This window comes from Anomaloglossus baeobatrachus, chromosome 5 (genome assembly GCF_048569485.1).
Source record: "Anomaloglossus baeobatrachus isolate aAnoBae1 chromosome 5, aAnoBae1.hap1, whole genome shotgun sequence".
NCBI classification, from domain to species: domain Eukaryota; kingdom Metazoa; phylum Chordata; class Amphibia; order Anura; family Aromobatidae; genus Anomaloglossus; species Anomaloglossus baeobatrachus.
This window is the reverse complement of record NC_134357.1, coordinates 351,330,164-351,356,897: the sequence shown is the minus strand read 5'-3', so window position 1 is coordinate 351,356,897 and position 26,734 is coordinate 351,330,164. Positions and strand designations below refer to the sequence as shown.

Genomic DNA, 26,734 nt, shown 5'->3' with positions numbered 1-26,734 from the left:
GCTCTGGGTGAAGTGGGATCCTAATCGGTCTCCAGGCACTGGGACCGTGCTCCCTCCGCAGCCCCTGGGGAATCTGCTGGACAGGAGTCGGGTATCGTCAGGGACAAGGCCCTGCTACTGTGAGGTACTCTGTGTACCCGTGGGGGACCGCGCATGGAGCGCTTGTGCCATACACACTGCAGCACTGCTGGGTGTGTTAGTGCGCCGGGGACTACCGCGCCGACCGCGCTTATTTGCCGGCCGCGCTTATAACTTTAGTCCCCGGCTTTTGCGGCCTAGTATCGCATATTCCCGCCCCCAGGCCTGCCAGTCAGGGGAAGGGCGGGACGCTGCACAGGACGTCAGCGCTGAGGGCTGGAGCATACTTTGTATCCTCCTCCCCCCTCACTCAGCACAGTGGGGCATCAGATTCCCGCACTTTCTAGGGCACGCCCACGGCCCCCTCCTCCCCACAGAACGCCGGCAGCCATTCCTGTCAGCACTTCTGACGCTGGAGAGGAGAGACAACACGGCTCTGGGGGGCCCAGGCAGGGAATCTGGTGATCACACAACCGCTTTGAGCGGTCGGTAAGCAGCACCTGTGGTGCTGGCCCCACTGAGTGCCGAAGTGTGTGTATATATATATATATATATGCTCATATGCTCATATGCTATACATTTACACTGTACGGTCGCACTGTTGATTTCTTTTTCGCTCCTAATTGGGAGACCCAGACAATTGGGGTGTATAGCTACTGCCTCCGGAGGCCGCACAAAGTACTACACTTAAAAGTGTAAGGCCCCTCCCCTTCTGGCTATACACCCCCCCGTGGGAGCACGGGTCCCTCAGTTTTTGCTTTGTGCGAAGGAGGTCAGACACGCACGCATAGCTCCACTGTTTAGTCAGCAGCAGCTGCTGACTATGTCGGATGGAAGAAAAGAGGGCCCATACTAGGGCCCCCAGCATGCTCCCTTCTCACCCCACTTTCTCTCGGCGGTGTTTGTTAAGGTTGAGGTACCCATTGTGGGTACGGAGGCTGGAGCCCACATGCTGATTCCTTCCCCACCCCCATTAGGGCTCTGGGTGAAGTGGGATTTACCGGTCTCCAGGCACAGGAGACCGTGCTCCATCCGCAGCCCCTGGAGAAGCCGCTGGATATGGAGCTGAGTATCGTCAGGGACATGGCCCTGCTCCGTCAAGGTACTCTGTGTCCCCGTGCATACGCGCGCACACCGCAGCATTGCTGGGTGTGTTAGTGCGCCGGGGACATCAGCGCTGCTGCGCTTGTGCCATTTCCTCACTACAGCTCGGCTGAGTGGGTAGATCATGGCGAACGGTCGCGCCAGCCGCTGGGGTCAGTCGCACTGTGACACGGCTGGGACTTGTGGTGCGCCGGGGACTTCCGCGCTGGCCATGCATATATCTCGGCCGCGCTTATTACTACAGTCCCCGGCTTTTGCGGCCTAGTTCGTCTCGTGCCCGCCTCCGCACCTGCCAGTCAGGAGGAGGGCGGGACGCTGTACAGAGCATCAGCGCTGAGGGCTGGAGTCTTTTTTACATACTCCAGCCCTCACACTAGGCACAGGGGGACGCAGTTTCCCGCACTTTTGTCTGTGGCACGCCCACGGTCCGCCCCTCTTCACAGGACGCCGGCAGCCATTCCTGCCTGCACGCTGAGCTGCAGAGGGGAGACGGGGAGACCCAGACACGGGATTCTACGGCCTCATACCCGCTGTTCAGCGGGCGGTAAGCAGCCCTCAAGGGCTCACCCCCACTTGTGCCGTTTGTGTACCTGGTATTTTGTGTTTGCAAATACTGACAGTACGGTCGCTGGTGTTCTCGGCTATATACCCTCCTAGATTACAAGGAGGCAACAGCATGTCGTCCGCAAAACGCAAGGGTGCCAAGGCACAGACGTTATATGCTGCCTGTACCGCATGTGGGACTGCTCTACCGGCAAGTTCCACTGACCCCCATTGTGTGCAGTGCTCGGCCCCTGTGACACTTGCACAGCCGGGGCCTCTGCTAGACGTGACCCAGGGTGTACCACCTGTGAATGCTGTCCAGGTGACAAGAACGGAGTTTGCAGCTTTTGCTGACAGATAGTCATAGACAATGTCTAAAATTCTTGAAACATTGCAGTCTAGACCAGTAACTCAGACCACGGACACTGTTGAATCATTGCTCCCTGGTCCCCTTCAACTGGAACACTTCCGTGCTCCGGGGGTGTCACACGCACCCCAGGGTGACGTCTCTGACTCGGACGACAGTCCCAGACACCCTAAACGGGCTCGCTATGAGGGGCCCTCAACTTCGTCTCACTGGTCAGGATCCCAGCGGGATGAATCTATGGGTGATGAGGCGGATGTAACTGACCAGGATTCTGATCCTGGGACCGCTCTCAATCTGGATACACCGGATGGTGACGCCATAGTGAATGATCTTATAGCGTCCATCAATAAGATGTTAGATATTTCTCCGTCAGCTCCTCCTGCGGAGGAGTCAGCTTCACAGCATGAGAAATTCCATTTCAGATATCCCAAGCGTAAATTAAGCTCTTTTCTGGACCACGCTGACTTTAGAGACGCAATCCAGAAACACCACGCTTATCCTGATAAGCGGTTTTCCAAACGGCTTAAAGATACACGCTATCCTTTCCCCCCTGACGTGGTCAAGGGCTGGACCCAGTGTCCCAAGGTGGATCCTCCAATCTCCAGGCTTGCAGCTAGATCCTTAGTTGCAGTAGAAGATGGAGCGGCACTTAAAGATGCCACTGACCGGCAGATGGAGCTCTGGTTGAAATCCATCTATGAAGCTATTGGAGCGTCGTTGGCGCCAGCATTTGCAGCCGTATGGGCACTCCAAGCTATTTCAGCTGGGCTTACGCAAGTCGACTCAGTCACACGTACATCTGCTCCGCAGGTGGCACCATTGACCTCTCAAATGTCTGCATTCGCGTCTTACGCGATTAATGCTGTCCTAGACTCTACGAGCCGTACGGCGGTGGCGTCAGCCAACTCCGTGGTTTTACGCAGAGCCCTATGGTTGAGAGAATGGAAGGCAGATTCGGCTTTCAAGAAGTGCTTAACCAGTTTGCCTTTTTCTCGTGACCGATTGTTTGGTGAGCGTTTGGATGAAATCATTAAACACTCCAAGGGTAAGGATTCATCCTTACCTCAACACAGACAAAACAAACCCCAACACAGGAGGGGTCAGTCTGGTTTTCGGTCCTTTCGAGGCTCAGGCAGGTCCCAATTCTCCTCGTCCAAAAGGACTCAAAAGGATCAGAGAGGCTCAGATTCTTGGCGGACTCAATCACGCACAAAAAAGACAGCAGGAAGAACCGTTACCAAGACGGCTTCCTCATGACTCTCAGCCTCCTCTCTCCGCATCCTCGGTCGGTGGCAGGCTCTCCCGCTTTGGCGTCATTTGGCTGTCACAGGTCAAAGACCGTTGGGTGAGGGACATTCTGTCTCACGGGTACAGGATAGAGTTCAGCTCTCGTCCTCCAACTCGTTTCTTCAGAACTTCTCCACCGCCCGACCGGGCCGATGCTCTGCTGCAGGCGGTGGCCGCTCTAAAGGCGGAAGGAGTGGTGACTTCCGTTCCTCTTCAGGAACAAGGTCACGGTTTTTACTCCAATTTGTTTGTGGTGCCAAAGAAGGACGGGTCGTTTCGTCCCGTCCTGGATCTAAAGTTGCTCAACAAACACGTAACAACCAGGAGATTCCGGATGGAATCTCTCCGCTCCGTCATCGCCTCAATGTCTCAAGGAGATTTCCTAGCATCAATAGACATCAAAGATGCTTATCTCCACGTACCGATTGCGCCAGAGCATCAGCGTTTTCTACGCTTCGTTATAGGACGCGAACACCTGCAGTTCGTAGCGCTTCCTTTCGGGCTGGCAACAGCCCCTCGGGTCTTCACCAAGGTCATGGCAGCAGTAGTAGCAGTCCTGCACTCACAGGGTCACTCTGTGATCCCGTATCTGGACGATCTGCTGATAAAGGCACCCTCTCTAGAGGCATGCCAACACAGTCTGAACGTGGCACTGAAGACTCTCTCCAGAGGTTCGGGTGGATTGTCAACTTTTCAAAGTCAAATCTAACCCCGACCCAATCACTAACATATCTTGGCATGGAGTTTCATACTCTCTCAGCGATAGTGAAACTTCCACTGGACAAGCAGTGCTCGCTGCAGACAGGGGTGCAATCTCTTCTTCAGAGCCAGTCGCACTCCTTGAGGCGCCTCATGCATTTCCTAGGGAAGATGGTGGCAGCAATGGAAGCAGTCCCTTTCGCGCAGTTTCATCTGCGCCCTCTACAATGGGACATTCTCCGCCAATGGGACGGGAAGTCGACGTCCCTCGACAGGGATGTCTCCCTCTCTCAGACAGCCAGGGACTCTCTCCGGTGGTGGCTTCTTCCAACCTCATTGTCAAAGGGAAGGTCGTTTCTACCCCCATCCTGGGCGGTGGTCACGACAGATGCGAGCCTATCAGGGTGGGGAGCAGTGTTTCTTCACCACAGGGCTCAGGGTACGTGGACTCAGAAAGAGTCCACCCTTCAGATCAATGTTCTGGAAATCAGAGCAGTTTTTCTTGCCCTGCGAGCCTTCCAACAGTGGCTGGCAGGCAAGCAGATCCGGATTCAGTCGGACAATTCCACAGCGGTGGCGTACATCAACCACCAAGGGGGAACACGCAGTCGGCAAGCCTTCCAGGAAGTCCGGCGGATTCTGACGTGGGTGGAAGACACAGCATCCACCATATCCGCAGTTCACATCCCAGGCGTGGAAAACTGGGAAGCGGACTTTCTAAGTCGCCAGGGCATGGACGCAGGAGAATGGTCCCTCCACCCGGACGTGTTTCAGGAGATCTGTCGCCGCTGGGGGATGCCGGACGTCGACCTGATGGCGTCACGGCACAACAACAAGGTCCCGGTTTTCATGGCACGGTCTCACGATCACCGAGCTCTGGCGGCAGACGGCTTAGTTCAAGATTATTCGCAGTTCCAGCTACCTTATGTGTTCCCACCTCTGGCATTGTTGCACAGACTGCTCCGCAAAATCAGGTCCGACTGCCGCCGCGCCATTCTCGTCGCTCCAGACTGGCCAAGGAGGTCGTGGTACCCGGATCTGTGGCATCTCACAGTAGGCCAACCGTGGGCGCTACCAGACCGTCCAGACTTGCTGTCTCAAGGGCCGTTTTTCCATCTGAATTCCGCGGCCCTGAACCTGACTGTGTGGCCATTGTGTCCTGGATCCTAGGGACCTCAGGTTTATCTCATGAAGTTGTTGCCACCATGAGACAGGCTAGGAAACCATCCTCCGCCAAGATCTACCACAGGACGTGGAAGATATTCCTATCTTGGTGCTCTGCCCAGGGAGTTTCTCCCTGGCCATTTGCATTGCCTATTTTTCTTTCCTTCCTGCAGTCTGGGTTGGAAAAAGGTTTGTCGCTTAGCTCCCTTAAAGGACAAGTTTCCGCGCTATCCGTATTTTTTCAGAAACGCCTAGCGCGACTTCCTAAGGTACGCACGTTCCTGCAAGGGGTTTGTCATATCGTTCCCCCTTACAAGCGGCCATTGGAACCCTGGGATCTGAACAAGGTTCTAATTGCTCTCCAGAAGCCGCCTTTCGAGCCTATGAAGGAGATTTCTTTTTCTCGGCTTTCACAGAAAGTGGCTTTTCTAGTGGCGGTCACGTCTCTTCGGAGAGTGTCCGAGCTGGCGGCGTTATCTTGCAAATCTCCCTTCTTGGTGTTTCACCAAGATAAGGTAGTTCTGCGTCCAATACCAGAGTTTCTTCCCAAGGTGGTATCTTCCTTTCATCTCAATCAGGATATCACTTTACCATCCTTGTGTCCGCATCCAGTTCACCAATTTGAAAAGGGTTTGCATCTGTTGGACCTGGTGAGAGCACTCAGGATCTACATTTCCCGCACGGCGCCTATGCGCCGTTCGGATGCACTCTTTATCCTGGTCGCTGGTCAGCACAAAGGGTCGCAAGCTTCCAAATCCACCCTTGCGCGGTGGATCAAGGAACCAATTCTTCACACCTACCGTTCTGCTGGGCTTCCGATTCCATCTGGACTGAAGGCCCATTCTACCAGAGCCGTGGGTGCGTCCTGGGCATTACGGCATCAGGCTACGGCTCAGCAGGTGTGCCAGGCGGCTACCTGGTCGAGTCTGCACACTTTTACCAAGCATTATCAGGTGCATACCTACGCTTCGGCGGATGCCAGCCTAGGTAGACAAGTCCTTCAGGCGGCGGTGGCCCACCTGTAAGAAAGGGCTGCTTGACAGCCCTATCACGAGGTATTCTTTTACCCACCCAGGGACTGCTTTTGGACGTCCCAATTGTCTGGGTCTCCCAATTAGGAGCGAAAAAGAAGAAGGGAATTTTGTTTACTTACCGTAAATTCCTTTTCTTCTAGCTCCAATTGGGAGACCCAGCACCCGCCCTGTTTTTTCTTAGGGTATTTGTTTTTCGGGTGCACATGTTGTTCATGTTGATAAGTTGTGTTCTCCGATATTGTCTATCGGATTGAATTTGTTTTTGAAACAGTTATTGGCTTTCCTCCTTCTTGCTTTTGCACTAAAACTGAGGGACCCGTGCTCCCACGGGGGGGTGTATAGCCAGAAGGGGAGGGGCCTTACACTTTTAAGTGTAGTACTTTGTGCGGCCTCCGGAGGCAGTAGCTATACACCCAATTGTCTGGGTCTCCCAATTGGAGCTAGAAGAAAAGGAATTTACGGTAAGTAAACAAAATTCCCTTCTTTTGGCTATATACCCTCCTGGATTGTACTCAGAGGAGACAACAGCATGTCGTCCGCAAAAAGCAAGGGTGCCAAAGCACAGGCTTACTTTGCAACCTGTACCTCATGTGCGGCTATACTACCGGCAGGTTCCACCGACCCTCATTGTGTGCAATGCTCGGCCCCTGTGGCACTTACTCAGCCGGAGCCTCTGCTACTGGTGGCCCAGGTGGAACCACCTGCTACCACTGTCCAGGTGACAGGGACGGAGTTTGCAGTATTTGCTGACAAACTGTCTGAGAGTATGGATAAATGGTCTGCTAAGATACTAGAAGCCTTACAGTCCAGACCGGTGACTCAGGCCCCGGGCACTGTTGAATCATTGACCCCAGGCCCCCCTCAGTTGGAGCAGCAAAGTGCTCCTGGGGTGACTCATAGGTCCCAGGGTGAGGTCTCTGACACGGACCGCAGTCCCAGGCCGCCTAAGCGGGCTCGCTGGGAAATTCCCTCGACTTCATCACACTGTTCAGGGTCTCAGCAGGAGGACTCTCTGGATGTTGAAGCGGAGGTAGCAGATCAGGATTCTGATCCTGAGGCCGCTCTCAACCTAGATACACCTGAAGGTGACGCCATAGTGAATGACCTTATAGCGACCATCAATCAGGTGTTGGATATTTCTCCCCCAGCTCCTCCAATTGAGGAGTCAGCTTCTCAGCAGGAGAAATTCCATTTCAGGTTTCCCAAGCGTACATTGAGTACGTTTCTGGATCACTCTGACTTCAGAGAGGCAGTCCAGAAACACCGAGCTTGTCCAGATAAGCGCTTTTCCAAGGTCCTTAAGGATACACGTTATCCCTTCCCCCCCTGACGTTGTCAAGGGCTGGGCTCAGTGTCCCAAGGTGGATCCTCCAGTCTCCAGACTGGCGGCTAGATCCATAGTTGCAGTGGAAGATGGGGCTTCACTCAAAGATGCCACTGACAGACAGATGGAGCTCTGGTTGAAATCCATCTATGAAGCTATCGGCGCGTCTTTTGCTCCAGCATTCGCAGCCGTATGGGCACTCCAAGCTATCTCAGCTTGTCATGCGCAGATTAATGCAGTCACACGTACGTCTGCTCCGCAAGTGGTGTTCTTAACCTCTCAGGCGTCGGCGTTTGCGTCCTACGCCATTAATGCTGTCCTGGACTCTGCGAGCCGTACGGCGGTAGCATCCGCCAATTCGGTGGCAGTCCGCAGGGCCATGTGGCTACGTGAATGGAAGGCAGACTCTGCTTCCAAAAAGTTCTTAACCGGTTTGCCATTTTCTGGCGACCGCCTGTTTGGTGAGCGATTGGATGAAATCATTAAACAATCCAAGGGAAAGGACTCATCCTTACCCCAGTCCAAACCAAACAGACCTCAACCACGGAAGGTACAATCGAGGTTTCGGTCCTTTCGGTCCGCGGGCAGGTCTCAATTCTCCTCGTCCAAAAGGCCTCAGAAGGATCAGAGGAACTCCGATTCATGGTGGTCTAAGTCACGTCCTAAAAAGACCGCCGGAGGAACCGCTCCCAAAGCGGCCTCCTCATGACTTTCGGCCTCCTCACACCGCATCCTCGGTCGGTGGCAGGCTTTACCGCTTTTGGAACGCCTGGCTGCCACAGGTAAAAGACCGTTGGGTGAGAGACATTCTGTCTCACGGTTACAGGATAGAGTTCAGCTCTCGTCCTCCGACTCGATTCTTCAGAACATCTCCGCCTCCCGAGCGAGCCGATGCTCTTCTTCAGGCGGTGTGCACTCTGAAGGCAGAAGGAGTGGTGATCCCTGTTCCTTTTCAGCAACAGGGTCACGGTTTTTACTCCAACTTGTTCGTGGTGCCGAAAAAGGACGGATCCTTCCGTCCTGTTCTGGACCTAAAACTGCTCAACAAACACGTAAAAACCAGGCGGTTCCGGATGGAATCGCTCCGCTCCGTCATCGCCTCAATGTCCCAAGGAGATTTCCTAGCATCAATCGACATCAAAGATGCTTATCTCCACGTACCGATTGCTCCAGAGCATCAGCGCTTCCTGCGTTTCGCCATAGGGGACGAACACCTTCAGTTCGTGGCACTGCCTTTCGGCCTGGCGACAGCCCCACGGGTCTTCACCAAGGTCATGGCAACAGTAGTAGCAGTTCTGCACTCTCAGGGACACTCGGTGATCCCTTACTTAGACGATCTGCTTGTCAAGGCACCCTCTCAAGTGGCATGCCAACACAGCCTGAACATTGCTCTGGAGACTCTCCAGAGTTTCGGGTGGATCATCAATTTTCCAAAGTCAAATCTGACACCGGCCCAATCACTGACATATCTTGGCATGGAGTTTCATACTCTCTCAGCGATAGTGAAACTTCCGCTGGACAAACAGCGTTCACTACAGACAGGGGTGCAATCTCTCCTTCAAGGCCAGTCACACCCCCTGAGGCGCCTCATGCACTTCCTAGGGAAGATGGTAGCAGCAATGGAGGCAGTTCCTTTTGCGCAGTTTCATCTGCGTCCACTTCAATGGGACATTCTCCGCAAATGGGACAGGAAGTCGACGTCCCTCGACAGGAACGTCTCCCTTTCTCGGGCAGCCAAGGCTACCCTTCAGTGGTGGCTTCTTCCCACTTCTCTGTTGAAGGGGAAATCCTTCCTGCCCCCATCCTGGGCTGTGGTCACGACGGACGCGAGCCTGTCAGGGTGGGGAGCGGTCTTTCTCCACCACAGGGCTCAGGGTACTTGGACGCAGCCAGAGTCCTCCCTTCAGATCAATGTTCTGGAGATAAGGGCAGTGTATCTTGCCCTAAAGGCGTTCCAGCCGTGGCTGGAAGGCAGGCAGATCCGAATTCAGTCGGACAACTCCACAGCGGTGGCATACATCAACCACCAAGGCGGCACACGCAGTCGGCAAGCCTTCCAGGAAGTCCGGCGGCTTCTGCTATGGGTGGAAGCCACAGCCTCCACCATATCCGCAGTTCACATCCCGGGCGTAGAAAACTGGGAAGCAGACTTTCTCAGTCGCCAGGGCATGGACGCAGGGGAATGGTCCCTTCACCCGGACGTGTTTTCAGGAGATCTGTTGCCGCTGGGGGATGCCGGACGTCGACCTAATGGCGTCCCGGCACAACAACAAGGTCCCGACATTCATGGCACGGTCTCAAGATCACAGAGCTCTGGCGGCAGACGCCTTAGTTCAGGATTGGTCGCAGTTTCAACTCCCTTATGTGTCATCCTCGTCGCTCCAGACTGGCCGAGGCGGTCGTGGTACCCGGATCTGTGGCATCTCACGGTCGGCCAACCGTGGGCACTACCAGACCGACCAGACTTGCTGTCTCAAGGGCCGATTTTCCATCTGAATTCTGCGGCCCTCAACCTGACTGTGTGGCCATTGAGTCCTGGATCCTAGCGTCTTCAGGGTTATCTCAAGACGTCATTGCCACTATGAGACAGGCTAGGAAACCAACGTCCGCCAAGATCTACCACAGGACGTGGAAAATTTTCCTGTCGTGGTGCTCTGCTCGAGGTTTTTCTCCCTGGCCTTTTGCCTTGCCCACTTTTCTGTCCTTCCTTCAATCTGGACTGGAAAAGGGTTTGTCGCTCGGCTCCCTTAAGGGACAAGTCTCAGCGCTCTCTGTGTTTTTCCAGAAGCGCCTAGCCAGACTTCCACAGGTACGCACGTTCCTGCAGGGGGTTTGTCACATCGTTCCTCCTTACAAGCGGCCGTTAGAACCCTGGGATCTGAACAGGGTGCTGATGGTTCTTCAGAAACCACCATTCGAGCCAATGAGAGATATTTCTCTCTCACGCCTTTCGCAGAAAGTGGTTTTTCTAGTAGCAGTCACTTCTCTTCGGAGAGTGTCTGAGCTAGCAGCGCTGTCATGCAAAGCCCCTTTCCTGGTGTTTCACCAGGACAAGGTGGTTCTGCGTCCGGTTCCGGAATTTCTCCCTAAAGTGGTATCCCCCTTTCATCTCAATCAGGATATCTCCTTACCTTCTTTTTGTCCTCATCCGGTTCACCAATGTGAAAAGGATTTGCACTTGTTAGATCTGGTGAGAGCACTCAGGCTCTACATTTCTCGGACGGCGCCCCTGCGCCGCTCGGATGCACTCTTTGTCCTTGTCGCTGGCCAGCGTAAAGGGTCACAGGCTTCCAAATCAACCCTGGCTCGGTGGATCAAGGAACCAATTCTCGAAGCTTACTGTTCTGCTGGGCTTCCGGTTCCCTCAGGGCTGAAGGCCCATTCTACCAGAGCCGTGGGCGCGTCCTGGGCTTTGAGGCACCAGGCTACGGCTCAGCAGGTGTGTCAGGCAGGTACCTGGTCGAGCCTGCACACTTTCACGAAACACTATCAGGTGCATACCTATGCTTCGGCGGATGCCAGCCTTATTTAGACCAGTCCTTCAGGCGGCGGTTGCCCACCTGTAGGAAGGGGCCGTTTTACGGCTCGGCTCTATCATGAGGCATTATTTTACCCACCCAGGGACTGCTTTTGGACGTCCCAATTGTCTGGGTCTCCCAATGGAGCGACAAAGAAGAAGGGAATTTTGTTTACTTACCGTAAATTCCTTTTCTTCTAGCTCCAATTGGGAGACCCAGCACCCGCCCCTGTTTTTTTGTGTGTACACATGTTGTTCATGTTGAATGGTTTCAGTTCTCCGATATTCCTTCGGATTGAATTTACTTTAAACCAGTTTATAATTCTTTGCCTCCTTCTTGCTTTTGCACCAAAACTGAGGAGCCCGTGGGAGCACGGGGGGTGTATAGGCAGAAGGGGAGGGGCTTTACACTTTTAGTGTAATACTTTGTGCGGCCTCCGGAGGCATAGCCTATACATCCCAATTGTCTGGGTCTCCCAATTGGAGCTAGAAGAAAAGGAATTTACGGTAAGTAAACAAAATTCCCTTCTTTTACCAAGGGTGCCCAAACTTTAACATGCCACTGTATGTTTGACCTAATCATGCCCCATCCTTCTCCTGGTTGCTGCTCTCCGTGTTTTGATAAATTTGCACACTTTACAGGTCTTGTCATCCTTATGAAAATGTTGACATGTCCATGGTTTTCAAAGTTTTTAATAAAATTGAATTGTCTGTTTTTCTTGTCCGAACAGCAAAGTTGTCCACTTTGGATGATGATGATGGTGGTCATGGCGAGGATCCTCCTTGTATCATTAGTACATTATGCGATCATTACGATGGTCTTACAGTAGAAGCTAAAGGAATAAAACAACACTACTTTAAGCCCTATATATCTAGACTGTATAACAGAAAGGTACGGTTTCAGATTGCTTTGTACTAAATATTAAGGTGCAACTCTAATTTTGAACTCCATGCCATTTAGTGCCAACAGGCTGACACTAGGCAAGAAAAGTTAGCTCCTTCTCAGTAGTATACACCAACCGGAGCAAGCGGATACGCTTGGCACCATTTCCACCATAATTATATTTTGTTTTCTTAATTTCCCTTTTTCTTTCAGTGAGCAAAAACAGGAAAGAAAAGTGTGATAGTTGGGCGCTGCAGGAACCACATCCACGTGGATAAAAAGACTTTATTAGACAATATGTGTTTCTGGAACAATCCATCCCCCTTCCTCAGTTGTCATTACAATAGGATGAATCCGTCCCTTTTTATATACAGATATCAACTAATCCATCAATGAATGAATTAATTTTTTTGTCTAAAGAGCTTCCGGTTTTCTGATCAGGTACTTGACCTTTACCAAAAGCAGGGAAGTCCTCTTCCCTTCCCTCCTGGCCTTCTTGACTTCTGCTGTTGAGTCTGGTCTGTTCATGTGTTTTTTTTTTTTTTTTAGTTTTTTTGGGGGTTTTTTTTTCTCTAGGTCAAGTCTCGTCCCCTAATATTTTTTTTTTTTTTTAAATCAGTTTTTTTTGGATAAGATTCCCTTTAGGCAGGCATGCCTGGTAATCTTCAAGTGAGGGCTCCTGCTTCCCCCCCGTAGATCCCTAGGACCTGTTAAACGCATTATTTCGCTGGCTGTTTGCGCCTATTCAAGTCTTTCTTCCTTGCTCTAAAGAAAGCTTTTTTTTTTTTTTTCTGGCACCATGCTCTTTCAAGGGCAAGTCTTGGGACCAGCTACCCTGTCTTTCTTCCCTTCTTCCTTATCTTTGCCATAACAAGATGGTCTTATGTATGGTTTCCTCTCTTGTCTCCCCCTGAGGGAGATGGTCTCGTTTTCATTTTGTTCTTCTCGTCCTCCTTCCCGGACTCTAAGATATATTGTAGCTGGTCAGAGCATGTGTTGGAGCTCCCATCTGTCTGACGGCTTCCTTGGTCATCCAGATTCCTTTTTCGTGATCCATAGTTATCTTAATGGAGTGTTCCAGTTTGAATCCACTCCGCCATCATACACATATTGGACAAGGGACAGTGTCCTTTCCAAGATTGGCACTATTCACCCTTGTCTGGGGCCTCCTGGACCAGCTGTCTTCAGGCCTCTGACAGCTCATTAGACTAACCCCAAGTTATCCATAATACTCTTTCCAGTATCTAATAATAAATATTAGCAAATACCTCCAGTTAGAAATGTAGTATAATTCTCCTGATTCACTGTCGCTTACCTCATGTTCAGGACAATGCAGGACCTTGGGTATCCATGGTTACGACCATGCATATCGTCAGTTAGTTGCTCGTGGTCATTGACTTAAGTCTCCCTATATGTGGTTTATAAGGAGAGACCTGTCACTCAAGGGGATCAGGGCATGGAATAGAAACCTTCCACCGATTTAGTCATAGAAAGTGAATCAAATGATATCTTGATTATGCAATCCGTTAAATGATTCTCAACAAATCCACCTTTTTTACATCCGCTGAAAAGATCTGACACATATCGTTCTCAGGAACCATTGATCAAACTGCAGATATCTAAGTTTCCTTTTATTCAACTTCCTATCACCTGCAAGCCCATATAGATGGCTTAGGATGGTTGATGCTACTGACAGATATAAATATAAATCTAACTTGTCAGAATCGCCTCAGTTATTTGCTTTTTTTTTTTTTTCTTTTTCTACATTAGAAGTTAGTGGCAACCCGTGTCGGATATGCAGTGATTAGTACTTTATTTGCCCATCCTTTCAAGTATTGGTGTAAATAGAAATCATGGGATCTTATAGCAGATGTTCTAATTAGGCCCCCCTTCCCCTAGAAAAAAAAAATAATAATGGTGTTGAGAATGAGACTACAATGGGTCTCTTAAGGTCTGACTGCCATGTTCAGATTATATTGTCATGTGTGCACTTCGAGAATTAAATAGCGCACTACGAGTCAGTTATGAACCTTCTCCATGACAGATGCCAGAGATTCTATGTAAATTTATTGTTCCCAAAACTTTATAGTTCTAGATAAGAAAATGGTGTAGACAAAATATATAGTCCAATCAAATATCACAGGTCGGGCTCAGGGCGTGTAGCAACTTGCATCGTCGCTACTGGATTGGTTGTTCCAAACTTTGGGTGTTTTAAATCACCTTATCACCTTAGGCGTTGTCCACGATGCAGGAGCCATCTTTGAATTACATGTGCTAGCATTTTCTATTAAGGAAAATCACTACGTTAGGCTACATCAACTAAACTATATATTTGAGTCTATGAAATGGCTGAATTAAGTATTTCAGTTTACTCAATTCTTACCCTCAACAGTGGCATGTCACAACTTTTCAGTATTATCAAAGTAATGCTCCTATTGAACCCCCCTGGATTTCCCTTTCACTACACCTATAAAGTATGATACAAAAGTTGTGCCACACAAACTGTGATACTCCCAACTTGGATTCCTCCACTCGCACTGTATTTTGACCCTACTCTACCGCCCCTGAAAAACCCTGGCAAAATATAGTGACCACAGCACAGTGTAATCTTCAACTCTGACACACACACGCGCGCGCGCGCACGCACGCGCGCGCGCGCACACACACACACACACACACACACACACACACACACACACACACACACACACACACACACACACACACACACACACACACACACACACACACACACACACACACACGAACACCTCTCTCCATAAAGAATAATGTGCCTACATATAGAATAATGGCCTGAACACGGTGTAAAGGCTCCCCCTTAGTCCTCCAAACAGTATAATAGCCCCACACAGCCCTCAGGACAGTATGATGGACCCCACACAATCTTTCATACTGTATGATTTAATTACTTGCATATAGTACAATGGCCCTCCATAAAGTATAAAGACTCCCTCCATAGCCCTCCAAATAGTATAATTGCCATAACAGCCTCCACATAGCCCTGCAAATTTTATAATGGTCTTGACATGCCCATTATACTATATGGAATGGCTATCACATTGCCTTCCATATAGTATGATGCACCCCCCATAGTCCTCTTTATTGTATAATGCACCACCCATATTCCTCCATATAGTGATCCCCTTCCCATAGTCCTCCATGTTGTATAATGCACAGGTCATGGTCCTCAATGTAGTATTATAGCTATGTAGTCGCTTATTTAAAAAAAAAAAACTCTCCTCTGTCCCCCACTACTTCAGTCTCAGGCTCTGTGCCCACGTGTGCGTATTTGCGTGCAGTTACGCTGCGTATTGCACTGCAGCGTAACTGCATGCGTTCTGCGTCCCCAGCACAATCTATGAAGATTGTGCATAATCCATGCCCACGTTGTGTTTTAAAACGCAGCGACTTGCATGCTGCCAAATCGCTGCGTTCTAAAAAGCAACATGTCACTTATTCCGTGCGCTCTGCATGCTGTCTCCATTCTTTCTATAGGGAGAGGCAGCATCCAAAACGCACGAATTCTGCAGTCACCAAAGTTTCAGAACGAAGCTTTTCAGCTACGCTCTGAAGCGCACATGCAGTGACGTTACGCTGCTGTGCAGAGCGCACACACGTGGGCACATAGCCTCAGGGAGCGTTGGGAAGCCGTGTCTTCACTGCTCCACACAGCTGGCTCGATGACGTGACATCATTGCGCCCTCTGAGCTGTCAGATATCGGACGCAGCGGGAGAATGATGGTGGGAACAAAGCCTCCCTCTTTCATCATTGTTTTCGACTGTATTGGCATTCGCGATTCCGATAGCTGAAAGTGTGATGCCGAGTGGGGGAGGGGGGACCTAGTGTCATTGCTGGTATTGGGGGGGTGGCGGCTGGCTCAGCTCACTGGCCCAATAGCGACTGCATGGTCTGCTGCCACTGACACTATCACAAAAGAGTGATTTGTTAATATTTATTTGTAACTTTTATATTTTAGATCATAAGAGGAGACTGCTTGCTGGATCTTTCAAGTTTTACAGACAATAAGTACGTATATTTAATGGTTAGACTTATAACCACTCTCTTTTTATTAATCTTTTCTTCCCTTACATAATTATTACAGCATTCAGAGAAATACTCTGAGAATTTCATTAAAATGGTCACCATCATATTTAAATCTGCAAACCGTTCTAATCACATGTCAGGATGGGTTTAAGCCTGAAGACAGCTTGTCTTTGACTTTCAGAGGAGCAGCATCATGAACACACACCTGATCTGCTCAGGGCTAAAGCCTATTGTGCCCAGTCAGCCAAGTTAAGGGTGAAAATATATATATATATATATATATATATATATATATATATATATATATATATATATTGTTATTATTGTTATTGTTATTATTATTGTTATTATTATTATTATTTATATATATATTATTATTATTATTTATATATATATTGTTATTATTATTATTATTATTTATATATATATTATTATTATTATTATTATTATTATTATTTATATATATATTATTATTATTTATATATATATATATTATTTATATATATATATATTATTATTATTATTATTTATTTATATATATATATATATATATATATATATATATATATATATATATATATATATATATATATATATATATATATATATAATTATTATTATTATTATTATTATTATTATTATTATTATTATTATTATTATTATTATTTATATATATAATTATTATTATTATTTATATATATTGATATAATATAATTTCTTTGTCGCTCCATTGGGAGACCCAGACAATTGGGGTGTATAGCTTCTGCCTCCGGAGGCCACACAAAGTATTACACTTTAAAAAGTGTAACCCCTCCCCTCTGCCTATACACCCTCCCGTGCATCACGGGCCCATCAGTTTTATGCTTTGCGTTGAAGGAGGCTGACATTCACACAATGCTCCACATTTTAGTCAGCAGCAGCTGCTGATTATATCGGATGGAAGAAAAGAGGGCCCCTAACAGGGCCCCCGGCATGCTCCCTTCTCACCCCACTGAGTCGGCGGTGCTGTTAAGGTTGAGGTACACATTGCGGGTACACAGGCTGGAGCCACATGCCGTTTTCCTTCCCCATCCCTTAGGGGCTCTGGGTGAAGTGGGATCCTAACCGGTCATCCAGCCACTGGGACCGGGCTCCCTCCGCAGCCCCTGGGGGAATCTGCCGGACAGGAGACTGAGTATCGTCAGGGACATGGCCCTGCATCTACAGGTACTCTGTGTCCCCTTTGGGACGGTGCATGAAGCACCTTGGCCTCAGACGCTGCAGCGACTGCGGTGTGGTTTTTTTGACCGGGACTACCGCGCCGACCGTGCCTGTTTGCCGACCGCGGTTTTTACTTTAGTCCCCGGCTTTTGCGGCCTAGTGTATTAAACTCCCGCCCCTGGGCCTGCCAGTCAGGGGGAAGGGTGGGACGGTCGGTATGACGCCGACAGTGAGGGCTGGAGCACACTTCGCTGTCCTCCTCCCCCTTCACTGATCACTATGGGGCACAGATTCCCGCACTTTTGTGGTTCCGCCCTCGGCTCCCTCCTCCCCTCGAACGCCGACAGCCATTGTTATATGGGTCTCAGTATGATTCTGCCGGTGGAGGATCTCAGAATGTGCACTGCAGCTCTGGGAGAGGGGGTTCCTAACCGGTCGCCATGCACTGGGACCGGGCTCCATCCGCAGCCCCTGGGGGATTCTGACGGACAGGAGACTGGACATCATCAGGGACAGAGCCCTGCATCCATAAGGTACTCTGTGTCCCCTTTGGGGACGCTGCATGCAGCACCTGGGTTACAAACGCTGCAGCGGTTGCTGTGTGGTTCGTGAGACCGGGACTACCGCGCTGACCGTGACTGTTTGCCGGCCGCGTTTTTAACTTTAGTCCCCGGCTCTTGCGGCCTAGTACCATATACTCCCGTTCCCGGGCCTGCCAGTCAGGGGTAACGACGGGACGGCCGACTGGACGTCGGCAGTGAGGGCTGGAGCATACTTAGTATCCTCCTGCCCCCTCACTGTGCACTGTGGGGCACCAGTTTCCCAATCGGGTAGTATATATATATATATATAGTATATGATTTCACTGTTCGGCAGCACTATTTGCTTTTGGCTATATACCCTCGCTGATTACTAAGAGGTGACAACAGCAGGTCGTCCGCAAACAGTAAGGGTGCCAAGGCACAGGCTTTCTTTGCAACCTGTACCTCTTGTGCGGCTATATTGCTGGCAGGTTCCACCTATCATTGTGTACAAATGCTTGGCCCCTGGGGCACTCACTCAGCCGGAGCCTCCGGCACTGGTGGGACCCTCGGCTCAGGTGGTACCACCGGTTTCCACTGCACAGATGGCAGGGACAGAGTTTGCACGTTTGACTGAGCAACTCTCTGAGTCGCTTTCACATTCCATGGCCCAGTCTATGGACAGAGGGGCTGCTAAGATACTTGAAGCTTTGCAGTCCAGACCGGTAACACAGGGCCAGGGCGCTGTGAGTTCATCGCTCCCAGGCCCCTCTGGGTCGGTACAACAAGGGGCTCCTGGTGTAACACCCAGATCCCACGGTGAGATCTCCGACACGGACCGCGGTCTCAGACAGGCTAACTGGGCTCGCTGGGAACCTTCCACGACTTCATCACGCTGTTCGGGGTCTCAGCTTGAGGACTCTCGGGAGAATGAAGCGGAGGTCGCAGCTCAGGGCTCTGACCCTGACGTTGCTCTTAATCTGCATACACCTGAAGGGGACGCCATAGTAAATGACCTTATAGCGTCCATCAACCAGGTGCTAGACCTCTCTTCCCCATCTTCTCCTATGGAGGAGTCGGCTTCACAGCGGGAGAAACACCAGTTTAGGTTTCCCAAATGTACACGGAGTGCGTTTTTTCGATCACTCTAACTCCAGAGAGGCTGTCCAGAAGCACAGAACTTTCCGGACAAGCGCTTTACTAAGCGCCTTAATGACACACGTTACCCTTTCCCCCCCTGACGTAGTTAAGGGTTGGGCTCAGTGTCACAAGGTGGATCCTCCAGTCTCCAGACTGGCGGCTAGATCCGTAGTATTAGTGGCAGATGGTTCATCTCTCATGGATGCCACTGACAGGCAGAGGAACTCTTCTGCATGGCGGTCTAAGTCACGTCCTCCAAAGACCACCGGAGGCACCGTCTCCAAGGCGGCCTCCTCATGACTTTCGGCCGCCCCAAACCGCATCCTCGGTCGGTGGCAGGCTCTCCCGCTTTTGCGACGCCTGGTGGCCACATGTCCAAGACCGATGGGTGAGAGACATTCTGTCTCACGGTTACAGGATAGAGTTCAGCTCTCGTCCTCCGACTCGTTTTTTTCAGAACATCTCCGCCCCCCGAAGGGACCGTTGCACTTTTTCAGGCGGTGGACACTCTGAAAACAGAAGGAGTGGTGATCCCCGTTCCCCTTCAGGAACGCGGTCGCGGTTTTTACTCCAATCTGTTCGTGGTGCCAAAAAAGGACGGCTCATTCCGTCCCGTTTTGGACCTCAAATTGCTCAACAGACATGTGACAACCAGGCGGTTTCGCATGGAATCCCTCCGATCTGTCATCGCTTCGATGTCCCAAGGAGACTTCCTAGCAGCAATCGACATCAAAGATGCCTATCTCCATGTGCCGATCGCTTAAGAGCATCGACGCTTCCTGCGTTTCGCCATCGGGGACGAACACCTTCAGTTTGTGGCACTGCCTTTCGGCCTGGCGACAGCCCCACGGGTCTTCACCAAGGTCATGGCATCCATCGTAGCGATCCTACACTCTCAGGGCCACTCGGTGATCCCTTACCCAGACGATCTCCTAGTCAAGGCACCCTCACGGGTGGCTTGTCAACACAGTCTGACCGTTGCTCTGGAGACTCTCCAGAGGTTCGGGTGGATCATCAATTTTCCAAGGTCAAAATTGTCTCCGACCCAGTCACTGACATACCTCGGGATGGAGTTTCATACTCTCTCAGCGATGGTCAAGCTACCGCTGGACAAACAGCGGTCGCTGCAGACAGGGGTGCAATCCCTTCTTCGGGCCCAGTCGCACCCCTTGAGGCGCCTCATGCACTTCCTGGGGAAGATGGTGGCAGCAATGGAGGCAGTTCCATTTGCGCAATTTCATCTGCGTCCTCTCCAATGGGACATTCTCCGCAAATGGGACAAGAGGCCGACGTCCTTAGACAGGAACGTCTCTCTGTCTCTGGAAGCCAAGACCTCACTTCAGTGGTGGCTTCTCCCCACTTCTCTGTCAAAAGGAAAATCCTTTCTGCCCCCATCCTGGGCTGTGGTCACGACGGACGCGAGCCTGTCAGGATGGGGAGCAGTTTTTCTCCACCACAAGGCTCAGGGAACCTGGACTCCGACAGAGTCCTCCCTTCAGATCGATGTTCTGGAGATAAGGGCAGTGTATCTAGCCCTCAAGGCGTTCCATCGGTGGCTCGAGGGCAGGCAGATCCGCATACAGTCGGACAACGCCACGGCGGTTGCGTACATCAACCACCAGGGCGGCACTCGCAGTTGTCAAGCCTTCCAAGAAGTCCGGCGGATTCTGCTGTGGGCGGAGGCCACAGCCTCCACCATCTCCGCGGTTCACATTCCGGGCGTAGAAAACTGGGAAGCAGACTTTCTCAGTCGCCAGGGCATGGACGCGGGGGAATGGTCTCTCCACCCGGACGTGTTTTCAAGAGATCTGTTGCCGCTGGGGAACGCCGGACGTTGATCTCATGGCGTCTCGGCACAACAACAAGGTCCCGGCATTCATGGCATGGTCTCAGGACCACAGAGCTCTGGCGGCGGACGCCTTAGTTCAGGATTGGTCGCAGTTTCAACTGCCTTATGTATTCCCTCCTCTGGCAATGCTGCCCAGAGTGTTGCGCAAGATCAGGTCCGACTGCCGCCGCGCCATCCTCGTCGCTCCAGATTGGCCGAGGCGGTCGTGGTACCCGGATCTGTGGCATCTCACGGTGGGGCAACCGTGGGCGCTCCCAGACCGACCAGACTTGCTATCTCAAGGGCCATTTTTCCATCTGAATTCTGCGGCCCTCAACCTGACTGTGTGGCCGTTGAGTCCTGGCTCTTAGCGTCCTCAGGGTTGTCTCAAGATGTCATTGCCACTATGAGACAGGCCAGGAAACCAACGTCAGCCAAGATCTATCACAGAACTTGGAGGATCTTCTTAGCCTGGTGCTCTGAGAGGGGGTTTACCCCCCTGGCCGTTTGCCTTACCCAGGTTTCTTTCCTTCCTTCAATCGGGATTGGACAAGGGTTTGTCTCTCGGCTCTCTCAAAGGTCAAGTCTCGGCGCTTTCCGTGTTTTTTCAAAAGCGTCTAGCCAGGCTTCCGCAGGTCCGCACGTTCCTGCAGGGAGTTTACCACATAGTCCCACCTTACAAGCGTCCGCTGGAACCCTGGGATCTCAACATGGTTCTACGGGCTCTTCAAAAACCACCTTTTGAGCCGCTGCGGGATGTCTCTCTATCACGTCTTTCTCAGAAGGTGGCATTTCTAGTGGCGGTTACTTCACTCCGTAGAGTGTCAGAGCTTGCAGCGCTGTCATGCAAAGGCCCTTTCCTGGTGTTTCACCAGGATAAGGTGGTTCTGCGTCCGGTCCCGGACTTTCTCCCTAAGGTGGTGTCCACTTTTCATCTCAATCAGGATATCTCCTTACCTTCATCTTGCCCTCATCCAATTCACCAATATGAAAAGGATTTGCATTTGTTAGATCTAGTGAGAGCACTCCGGATTTACGTGTCTCGCACGGCGCCACTGCGCCGCTCTGATGCGCTTTTTGTCCTTGTCGCTGGCCAGCGTAAGGGGTCGCAGGCTTCCAAGTCAACCTTGGCTCGGTGGATCAAGGAACCGATTTTTGAAGCCTACCGTTCTTCTGGGCTTCCGATTCCTTCAGGGCTGAAAGCCCATTCTACCAGAGCCGTGGGTGCGTCCTGGGCATTGCGGCACCAGGCTACGGCTCAGCAGGTGTGTCAGGCGGCTACCTGGTCGAGTCTGCACACTTTCACGAAAACACTATCAGGTGCATGCCTATGCTTCGGCAGATGCCAGCCTAGGTAGGCGAGTCCTTCAGGCGGCGGTTGCCCACCTGTAAGAGGGGGCCGTTGTTTCGGCTCTTTTTATCGAGGTATTCTTTTACCCACCCAGGGACTGCTTTTGGACGTCCCAATTGTCTGGGTCTCCCAATGGAGCGACAAAGAAGAAGGGAATTTTGTTTACTTACCGTAAATTCCTTTTCTTCTAGCTCCTATTGGGAGACCCAGCACCCGCCCCTGTTCCCTTCGGGCTGTTTGTTCTTTTGTGTACACATGTTGTTCATGTTGAAATGTTCTTTTGGTTCATGGTTTCAGTTCTCCGAACATCCTTCGGATTGAATTTACCTTAGACCAATTTATAAGTTTCCTCCTTCCTGCTTTGGCACCAAAACTGATGAGCCCGTGATGCACGGGAGGGTGTATAGGCAGAGGGGAGGGGGTTACACTTTTTAAAGTGTAATACTTTGGCCTCCGGAGGCAGTAGCTATACACCCAATTGTCTGGGTCTCCCAATAGGAGCTAGAAGAAAAGGAATTTACGGTAAGTAAACAAAATTCCCTTCTTTTGTATTTCACCCTCCTGCTACAGCCTGGCTCTTGAATTGAGTACCTATACGTCCTAGAAGAGTAGTAGTTCCCGACCAAGGACGTATATGTATGCCTTGGCGATCACCAGTGCACAGGAGCTATGCCTGGCGCGATTTCCGCCTGATACATTGCTTTTTCGACTGCCGAGCCCTTGCTCTTGTAGCCAGGGCAGTTGCCCGTGCCTTCCCTGGCTGTTTAACACCCTAAATACCGTGCTTGATATTGATTGCAACGATTAGGGGCTTGGGAATGGAATCACGCTCCCTCTCCCATAAAGTGCCTCTGTGATGTAATCGCGAGGGCCCGATTGTCATGACTACCTCCGGCGTTACTTGACTATAAGTTTTTCACAGTGCAGCTGACACCAGCAGTGATATAGAGATATATATTGTATCTAAATTGAAGTCATGTGAGGTCTCATCCCATACTGCATTTTCTTTGTTGCAGTAAATTACTAAATAAGGAGTATGAGGAGTATGTCCTAACTGTAGGAGACTTTGATGAGCGGGTGTTTTTGGGAGCTGATGCAGATGATGAAATCGGTACTCCTCGGAAATTCTTGACAGATCCTCCCTGTACTGTGGTCAATAGTACACCAAGGAAAAATTTGGAGTCCAGTCTTCAGCAGCATTTTGACAAGGTAGGAGTCAAGCCCCCCCCCTCTTTGCACAGTGTTAATTATAATATGTCATTGGGCCTTCGTGACAGGCTTGTCTTAGACTTCCAGTGTGCTGTCATTGTAACTATTCTGGGAAATATGAGCAGATCTGTATGTTCAGACATCTGATTGGATTTGAAATGAAACTGCTTATGTTGTAGCCATTTGTCAAGTGTGTGGTAGCAAGTAAGAGTCCAGGCCGATCTTTATACCATACAAAACACCTTTTATTATACTCCCCTGCGGGGTGGTCTGGTCTGATGGACGTCGCTGGTCTCGGCCTGGCGCCTCTATTGTCTTGAAATCGCAATCTTCCTTCCCTTCTTCTAGAACGCTGTATATAATAAAGCTTACTGCTGGTGGCTGCAACTTATAGGGGACAAATCTAGTGGCAGGTTCCCTTTAAAGAGGACCAACCACCAGGATTTTGCAATATGAACTAAAAGCAGTGCCAGTATGGTAAGATGCTGAATCCAATTTTATGGTCGTGCACAGATAGCCAAGTGTATGTAAATGCCTAATTAATATTCACCAATTCCCCTGCCCACCCCTCTGATGTCATCAGTGATTGGTGCAGTCAGACTTGCTATAACAAATAGAGTAATACTGATGGTGAACTTAATCCTGCGGCTGTGACACCCTTCCCTTGGGTATTCTAGAATTTACGTATTGTGTAGTTCATATATGATTTTTGATATATATACAGATATAGATATAGATATATAGATATAGATATATAGATATATAGATGTTGTTGTGTGTAGTTACCAAGTGTTTGTGTAGGGCGCTGTACATGTTCTGGGTGTGATGGGGGGTGAGAGCAGTGTTTGTGTGTTGCGTTGTTTGTGGAGCGTTGTGTGTGTGTTGCGCGGTTTGTGTGTGTGTGGTGTGTTTTGGGGGGAGGTATGTTTTGTGCAATGTGTGTGTTGTGCGGTATGTGCGTATATTTGTGTGTGCAGCGTTGTCTGTGTGGGTGTCTGTGTAGGGCAGTTGTTTGTGGTTCCCAGTGTGTGTGTGTGTGTGTGGTGTGTTGTGCAGTGCGCGCGTGTGTGTGTTGGGGGAAGGTGTGCACTTCCCATCGTGCTCCATCCCCCATGCAGTGCACTCCCCATCGTGCTCCATCCCCCATGCAGTGCACTCCCCATCGTGCTCCATCCCCCATGCAGTGCACTCCCCATCGTGCTCCATCTCCCATGCTGCGCACTCCCAAACGTGCTCCATCCGCCATGCTGCGCACTCCCAAACGTGCTCCATCCGCCATGCTGCGCACTCCCAAACGTGCTCTATCCGCCATGCTGCACACTCCCAAACGTGCTCCATCCGCCATGCTGCGCACTCCCAAACGTGCTCCATCCGCCATGCTGCGCACTCCCAAACGTGCTCCATCCGCCATGCTGCGCCAGCATCAGCCTCTCTGCCCGCAGCATCAGCCTCTCTGCCCGCAGCATCAGCCTCTCTGCCCGCAGCATCAGCCTCTCTCATCCCAGCATCAGCCTCTCTCATCCCAGCATCAGCCTCTCTCATCCCAGCATCAGCCTCTCTCATCCCAGCATCAGCCTCTCTCATCCCAGCATCAGCCTCTCTCATCCCAGCATCAGCCTCTCTCATCCCAGCATCAGCCTCTCTCATCCCAGCATCAGCCTCTCTCATCCCAGCATCAGCCTCTCTCATCCCAGCATCAGCCTCTCTGTCCCCAGCATCAGCCTCTCTGTCCCCAGCATCAGCCTCTCTGTCCCCAGCATCAGCCTCTCTGTCCCCAGCATCAGCCTCTCTGTCCCCAGCATCAGCCTCTCTGTCCCCAGCATCAGCCTCTCTGTCCCCAGCATCAGCCTCTCTGTCCCCAGCATCAGCCTCTCTGTCCCCAGCATCAGCCTCTCTGTCCCCAGCATCAGCCTCTCTGTCCCCAGCATCAGCCTCTCTGTCCCCAGCATCAGCCTCTCTGTCCCCAGCATCAGCCTCTCTGTCCCCAGCATCAGCCTCTCTGTCCCCAGCATCAGCCTCTCTGTCCCCAGCATCAGCCTCTCTGTCCCCAGCATCAGCCTCTCTGTCCCCAGCATCAGCCTCTCTGTCCCCAGCATCAGCCTCTCTGTCCCCAGCCCCAGCCTCTCTGTCCCCAGCCCCAGCCTCTCTGTCCCCAGCCCCAGCCTCTCTGTCCCCAGCACCAGCCTCTCTGTCCCCAGCACCAGCCTCTCTGTCCCCAGCACCAGCCTTCCCCTGGATCAGCCTCCTCCAGCACGCCATGGTCCTCTGCCGACACTCACACACACCTGATCGCATACACTCACACACACCCGATAGCATACACTCACACACACCCGATCGCATACACTCACACACACCCGATCGCATACACTCACACACACCCGATCGCACACACACATTGACGATATTGCACATACGCGCTCATACTCACAACATCCGGAGATACCACATGCTTCTGGCCATGTGATCCTCCGGCAGGTCCTGGAAGGTCACAACAGCACAGTATCGAGGCCGAGAAGCAAGCGATATCGCCGGATGCTGTGAGTGTGTGGATGCGATGTGATGTATGTGTGAGGTGTGTGAGAGTGAGTGTGAGCCGGTGTACACTGGTAACTATGATACACATCGGGTAACCAAGGGACCTTAGTTACCCGATGTGTATAATGGTTACCAGCGTTCACGGCCTCCGTCAAGATCCCAGCATCGCAAGGTTATGTCTGGCGCTGCTGGGATCCTGACGGAGCCGGTGTAGAAGCAAGCGATATCCCAGGATGTTGTGAGTGTGTGGATGTGATGTGGGAGGTGTGTGTGAGAGTGAGTGTGATCTGATATGTGTGTGTGTACTCACCTGGGAATCTGAGCTCCGTGTCAGTTGGGCCAGAGCGAGCGTGCATTGCGTGAGGGGGGCGGGTACTGCAGAGAGCCGGGGCGAGAGGCCAATCCGTGTGCGGGGGCGGGGCCATGGCGATCCCAGCGGCCAATCAGCTTTGTGTCACCGTAAGGACACAATTTTGGAGCATGACAGACAGACAGAATAAGGCAATTATATATATATAGATAGATAGATATAGATAGATAGAGATATATATCTCTATCTATCTATCTATCTATCTATCTATCTCTATGTGTATATGTCATATTTTATTCATTTTATATAGCGCTGTTAATTCCACAGCACTTTACATACATTGGCAACTCTGTCCACATTGGGGCTCACAATCTAAATTCCCAAAAAGTATGTTTTTGGAGTGTGGAAGGAACCCGGACGAAACCCACGCAAACTCTGAGTACATGCAAACTCCTTGCAGATGGTGTCCTTGGTGGGAATTGAACCCAGCGCTGCAAGACTGCAGTGCTAACCACTGAGCCATCGTGCCGCCATGTGATGAAACAGATTGGCATTATTACTTTCTAATTTT

The 26,734-nt window shown here is 50.9% G+C and overlaps 1 protein-coding gene across 1 annotated transcript in view; it reads left to right on the top strand.

Annotated features, from left to right (window-relative positions):
• The window catches only part of RBL1 (RB transcriptional corepressor like 1), a 129,286-nt gene that overhangs the window by 13,652 nt on the left and 88,900 nt on the right, over nucleotides 1–26,734 (top strand). Inside the window, 3 exon segments of the mRNA XM_075351752.1 lie at nucleotides 11,849–12,009; nucleotides 15,999–16,048; nucleotides 23,123–23,315. Of these exon segments, the coding sequence (XP_075207867.1) occupies nucleotides 11,849–12,009; nucleotides 15,999–16,048; nucleotides 23,123–23,315 (404 nt within the window).